The sequence below is a fragment of the Aegilops tauschii genome, chromosome 7 (assembly GCF_002575655.3).
Source record: "Aegilops tauschii subsp. strangulata cultivar AL8/78 chromosome 7, Aet v6.0, whole genome shotgun sequence".
Classification (NCBI taxonomy): domain Eukaryota; kingdom Viridiplantae; phylum Streptophyta; class Magnoliopsida; order Poales; family Poaceae; genus Aegilops; species Aegilops tauschii.
Genome location: NC_053041.3, coordinates 120,659,994 through 120,666,573, shown reverse-complemented (window position 1 = coordinate 120,666,573; position 6,580 = coordinate 120,659,994). Strand labels below are relative to the sequence as shown.

The following is a 6,580-nucleotide window of genomic DNA, read 5'->3' as shown; positions in this document are numbered from 1 at the left end:
GTTTTGCCGCCATCGTTTTTTATCTGCGGATGGTATCTCCCCTCCCCCCTTTTCTCATGTGGAGTGTTGTTTACGCTTTCTTGTGTTGTATTGAATTCATGCTCCAGCCAACTCATCTAAAAATTCATGTGGGGTCGATGTAGGCCGCAGAATTGTTTATTTAATACTGCGTTGACAGGGTCTTGAACTCAAGACCTCTTGGCTCGGATACCATATTGAATTCATGATCCAGCCAACTCATCCAAAAATCCAAACTAATGGAGGAAGGCGGGCAATATATTTCAACATGTTGTTCTGCTCGTGTTTGGAGATACCTCCAGAAGAATGTTTAAAATAGCTACGCTGCCCTTTTTCCCTATACACCCTTCCGATGGATCTCTCTCGCCGCAGCCATCCCACCAAAACAATAAAAATAACAACACAAAATAGCTCGCGGGCGAACACACAACAATGGATAACCATAAAAAGGACCGATGTGGGGAAGCATGCATCTGTTCCTAGTCTCATGGATGTTCTAATGTTACTAAATAACGGCGTCATTCGTATCATGATTCTATTGAAGAAAAGGAGAAAGAAATATTGGGCTCGGGTCTCATTATCTCAAGGAGAGAGCGACGAGGGCGCAAGAACCGGCCCCTTGTTTGGAGGGATATCCAAGCGTCTGTGTCGAATGCTCGGTAGGCGGTAGTGTGCCCAAAGGGTCCCTCTCGCTAGAATATGTAAACATGGAACGCATGGGGATAGTCCACGCCCCGGGCGGGGCCAGACAGGAACTGATTTGGATCAATACTTTATTAGCATTGGCAAACTTGGCAATTTCCTCAGATCTTTTCTTCTTTTGGAGTCCAGCGCAGCCACATATAGGTCTGTCAGATCCAACAACCCCATCCAAATCCTTTCACGACACACGTTGTGCTAGTGCTATCCGTATACATCACGTAGAGTACTGTAGACGTTCCATACGAAGGCAGCCGATTTCGGACTGTTGAGATGCGGAGCAGAGCCTCAGCCGCACGGCCAACCAAATCCCGGGGACGCTCACGAAAAAGTCCTGGCCCCTCCTTCCCTCTCACCCTTTAAAAGCCAACCACTCGAGCAATTGCGGTAGCTACACAGCAGCAGCTCGCGATGGCTCATGCCTTGGGCATCATCCTCCTCCTCCTGCTCTCCTTGTTCGCCAGCTCTGCCTTCTCCGACGCGGTGCTCGGACGGAAGGCCGGCGTCATTCTCGCGGAGCCCAAGCTGGTGGCAGCCCCAGGGAAGTACGCTGTGATCTTCGACGCCGGTAGCACGGGCACGCGTGTCCATGTCTTCCAGTTTGACAAGAAGATGGACCTCGTTGAGATCGGTGACGACATCGAGGTCTATGCCAAGGTATATATGACATACCAACCACGTAAGAGCAAACTCTAGCAGAGTCGCTATATCGGTTCGATCACCGTAATAACCATTATTACTGCGATTTTGCTAAAAATGACACTCTAGCGGAGTCGTCATACCTGACAAGATCACCATAGTTTATTGAGTGCCCTTTTTATATGGGTTTTTAGCCTCCATATATGGCGACCCGGGGTTTCTTTTTGGACCGCATTCCTTATAATAGCAGCGTGTAAATTACATGTGACACGAAGAAAACTTCATGTGGTCCCCAACTTCCGTAGAATGGCAAGATGATTGGAAAAAAGATGTCCTATTGACAAGTGGGTTTCACAATTATGAAAGCAAAAATACAGAGACTTTGAGTTTGCGCACAAACCCAATAGCCTTCGTATTCATATGGAGCACACTCCATACGACGGATGGTGATCACACATATGACAACTCTCCCAGAGTTGATTTAACATCTTTGTTCACATCTATGTTCTTGTTTCTTTCTCACCCCTTTTAATCTGTTGGTGCGTGCAGGTGGAACCGGGACTGAGTTCATATGCCGGACGGCCACAAGAAGCGGCCAAGTCTATCATACCTCTGCTTGACAAGGCCAAGAGCACTGTGCCTCGGTGGCTCATGGGAAAAACACCCGTTAAACTAGGGGTTCGTTCGTAATTAACTAGTAATACAGATGAGAATGAAAATCACTAGCGACCAACAAAACCGAAATTCAGATCTGAACAAAAATCTTGACTAAAATTACCATTCGGATGTGCAGGCCACGGCCGGACTCAGGCTTATCGGAGATGACAAGGCAGAGCAAATTCTTGAAGCGGTATTTTTCATCTCTTAGACTTCTCCCAACACAAGTATCATAAGAATGGCATGCAGTGCCACTCAAGACAAAGATGATGTGTTACTATAATTAACGATACTATGATATAGGGCATAGAATAAGAAGAAATAACAACAAATAAATCTGTACGCAACTTCACACCGAAATTCTAAAAACAAGAAATAAAGTGGCATTATAATACTAGACTAGACTAATTACTATGCAATGGAAATCATGCACGCCACATGGTGTGTGTGGTAAGCAACCTCAAAACAAACAATGTCAAGAAAATCATACACTTTTTTGCGAAAAAGAAAATCATCACTAAAATACTAGTATATGATACTAACCACTATGAGAGGCCTTGGGTTGAGCGTGTTTTTTTTTACGGAGATATGCACATAGAAAAGTATATTCTCTTCTTGTTTCGGTGGATGTTAAGATTGAAAATCTTACTTGTTGAACCTATTCCTAAATTACAGGTCAGGGATGTTATCCACAGCAAGAGCAAATTTCAGTACAATCCTAGTTGGATCAATGTTATCGAGGGATCTCAGGAAGGATCTTACATATGGGTATATGCTACTACTGCTACTGTTGTTGCTGCTGCTAATAGTACTACTGATCTTGTTGCTGATGTTAGTGTTGCTGCTGCTGCTACTACTGCTGCTGCACATGGCCTTAATTACTTCATCTATCTGCATATATACATTACATATAAATGCATACTCCGTATTTACCGATGTTACACAAATATTGCGCGTAGGTTGCTCTAAATTATTTGTTGGGTAAACTGGGAGGAGACTACGTCAAGACAGTAGGTGTGATTGACCTTGGAGGTGGGTCCGTGCAGATGACATATGCCATCTCTTCAGCTGCTGCTGCCGCCGCTCCCGTAGTGTCTGACGGGAAGGAACCGTACGTCACCAAAGAGTATCTCAAAGGAAGAGACTACAATGTCTATGCTTACAGGTTGGACCCTATAGCTCCATTGTTTTTTTTTACTTACATCGGTCTTAATTACTGCAATTCTACAAGGCCCTATGGTACATATAGCTTCCCTAATTAAGCTCCTCTGTTCTTTTACTTACATGGATCTTAATTATTGCAATGCTACAAGGCCCTGTGGTACATAGTTTCCCTAATTAATGTCTTGTTCGGTGGTAAATTTTGAACTAAACAGGTACTGCAGGCACATATACACCTGTTATTTTTGGACATGCTTCTAGGTTAATAGAATCGGTTAGAAATAAATCATGTAAAACCAACTATTAATCTTTCTGCAGCAAAATATAGAACATGTTATAGTTGTATGACATAACTAACAATGATACATAGTTACATATTAGTACAATAGTAAAGAAATTTGGACTCGGAACTAATATTATGTAATGCATACCAGTGGAACAAGTGGTATGTGAAGAATACACGGAAAAAAAGTTCATTTGTTGATACCTAAGCTCTCGAATCATACAAGATGGATCCTCCGTTCAAATAGAACCATGTTGTGATAATCTTATTTTAAAGGGTTTTTTTATGATTTATGTCACTAGTTGTGTCCTACTACTCTGTCTTACCATTAGAACTTACAACTGCTCAAAAATGCCATCATTTCATGAGATGCTTCCCAAAAAATGCTATTAGACACCTAAAAATTGCATCGTCCCATTAGATGTTTACTCAAAAATGCCATTCAACATCGTTATTGTTAGGTCAAACCTGTTGACCATGTTATATGACTAGAATAACCTTAGACCCACATGTCAGTTCTCTCTATCTCACAATGATAAGTTTGAGCCTCACTTGTCAGGAGTAAGAAGCGAATTATTTTAGAAGAAAATAAGAACGTTGTTGGGGCTCCAGTGGGACTCACACTTTGTCGTAGTGAGATAGAGGGAGGGCAGACATGTTAGTCCATGCGTATTTTGGTCATATATCATAGTAAGCGGGTTTTGAGCTCACAGTAATGATGTCTAGTGACATTTTTGAGCATGCACCTAACGGAGTGATGGTATTTTTTAGCACTTGAAACTCCTAGTGGCAAAACTAAGTAGTGAAACACAACTAGTGACATAAATGACAAAAAAAAACTATTTTAAAATAGAGAAAGCTTGTTGGGAGATCTAAATTATAACAATCCATCGCAATGCCGAACTGGCTCCGCAATACTAAGTCTCATCAGAGCAAAATAGTTTTGGATTGTGTTGTGGTGGTTTTGCACGCGTGCAAGGCATCCAGGTGGATACAAAAACAAAAATATTATAGATAATGGGAAGATTAGAAATATATTAGGTAAATAGAGTTTTCTACTTCTCTGTATAAATACAAAATAGGAAATAGGAAATAGAGTAGCATATTAAAATTAGGGTGTAAGTCAACAAAGCCTCTTTTTTTTGGCGATCAATGTGAAAGCCATACTCTGTGCGTGGTGGTAAGCGTGTAACGATAGAGCATCCAAATGTCATGATGTCTTGCAAGGAGCTCCCTCCCCCTGTATGTATGTATGTTTCTCTTCTGTTTAGGAATCAAATGTTATCTAATGATACAATTTACTCAGGGACGGAGTTGCCTTGTAGGTTGGGGTCAGTTGGCCCCAGTGAAATTAGAAAATCTTTCTCTGGCTTAGCACTAACCACTCTTCACTTATAGAAGATGACCCCACTATCATATATATACCGACATCAGACTTCTTTGGCTTCGTCCCGGAATCTACTCATATGTAGTACTTTGTTTGCATTAATTTATTACTTTGAGATACTAGATTGCCTCTAAAATTTTTAGCTACTATGAAATCTAAGGATGTTTCCATTTCAGCTACTTGCACTATGGCGCATTGGCTTCTCGAGTAGAGATCTTCAAGGCAAGTAATGGGCCATTCAACTATTGCATGCTGCGCGGATTCAACGGTACATGGTCACCTTCCTCCTTTGGTTGAGTAAGTACATAATCAAGGAAATCTCAGTCTAATGCATATTTATCCTTGAATGAAGGTAAATACACTTACAATGGAGAGCAATACGACGCTATAGCTCCACCACAAGGAGCAGCATATGACAAGTGCAGAGAGGACATCACCAAAGCACTGAAGTTGAATGCACCCTGTGAAACAAAGAACTGCACCTTCAACAGCGTGTGGAGTGGCGGCGGTGGAGCTGGCCTGTCCGACCTCTACATCACCACCAGCTTCTACTACACGGCATCACAGGTTACAGGGAGCTACTGACCAATTAATTAACCTAGATGCATGTGAATTAGTGTTGGCTACAAGAACTGATGAACTGTGTGTGTGTGTGTGGCCAACAGGTTGGCTTGATCGACAGCGAGGCTAGCAGTGCAAAGACCACCCCTGCGGCTTGGAGGGCCGCGGCAGAGAAGATTTGCCCGCTGAGCTTCAAGGAAGCGAAGGATGCGTACCCAAGGGTCCGAGCCATTGACACGCCCTACATTTGCATGGATCTCATCTACCAGTACTCCTTGCTCGTGGATGGATTCGGTAAGCAGCTGCAAATATATATTAGTCTTCACTGTTTAGTTTTCGTTGATCATGAATGGATTTTGGTACAGCCGTTGGTGTTTTATGGCAATGTGAGGCCAATCAACTAGACTTGGTTTAGCTGATATGATAAGGTATATGTAGGTTTGGAGCCGACAAAAGAGATCACAGTGGCAGAGAAGGTGAAGTACGGGGAATACTTCATCGAAGCCGCATGGCCTCTTGGGGAAGCTATAGAGGTCGTGTCGTCCACAAATCGGCTCCGTGATGCATGATTTAAAGTGATATAGTCCCTCGCCACAAGTTGCATGTGTAGCTATCCATAGAGGTAGCATGGACGCATATGCATGCTTACCATCTCCTTTTTTCCTCAGAAGTGCCAAGCACACCCTATAGATTTGGATTGTTTACTATTTGCAATACTATTTTTAGATTGTGTTTCTTGAGCTATAGCATGGTCGTATGCTTGGATGTTCGACGCAATATGTGTGCAAATCATATTATCTAAAAAGTTACACCATTATATGCCTGTGCTTGCATATTGTGGAATAGTGCAAGTTATACCTAACATGTGTGCAATTTTTTCATCGTTTGATTAAATTGTTTTCCTTTTAGGGTGTACAGAACAAAAAACATGGCTGGAATGTATCCATTAGATTAAAATCTCACGGGTAGAAAAGAAAGTGACTGATATACACACACAAAATCAGGCACGTGAAGCGTAGGTCCTCCCAAAAAGAATCATGACCAAGAAAGCCCGCAGCAAATATCTTAGGTAAGAAATATTCTTCCTCAAAGTGGCACCGACGACAAATCGGAGGATGGCGTCGGTCGTCGGACACTCGATCTGACATGACTAATATATGTTCACGACGTTGGTG

The 6,580-nt window shown here is 42.4% G+C and overlaps 1 protein-coding gene across 1 annotated transcript; it reads left to right on the top strand.

Moving 5' to 3' along the window:
* The first annotated feature begins 959 nt into the window (after positions 1–959).
* LOC109734741 (probable apyrase 3) lies at positions 960–6,222 on the top strand. The gene is made up of 9 exons (XM_020293932.4): positions 960–1,374; positions 1,906–2,034; positions 2,150–2,206; positions 2,689–2,781; positions 2,973–3,178; positions 5,021–5,112; positions 5,197–5,411; positions 5,510–5,699; positions 5,844–6,222. Exons 1-9 carry the CDS (start codon positions 1,129–1,131, stop codon positions 5,972–5,974), a joined length of 1,359 nt encoding a protein of 452 aa, XP_020149521.1. The 5' UTR covers positions 960–1,128; the 3' UTR covers positions 5,975–6,222.
* The last annotated feature ends 358 nt before the right edge of the window (positions 6,223–6,580 follow it).

Bases quoted from the DNA above. Each gene is read 5' to 3' on its own strand.
- LOC109734741 (XM_020293932.4), top strand. From the start codon at position 1,129: ATGGCTCATGCCTTGGGCATCATCCTCCTCCTCCTGCTCTCCTTGTTC. The intron at 2,782-2,972 runs GTATATGCTACT...TATTGCGCGTAG, and splicing joins AGGAAGGATCTTACATATGG to GTTGCTCTAAATTATTTGTT. The intron at 3,179-5,020 runs GTTGGACCCTAT...TTTCCATTTCAG, and splicing joins TACAATGTCTATGCTTACAG to CTACTTGCACTATGGCGCAT.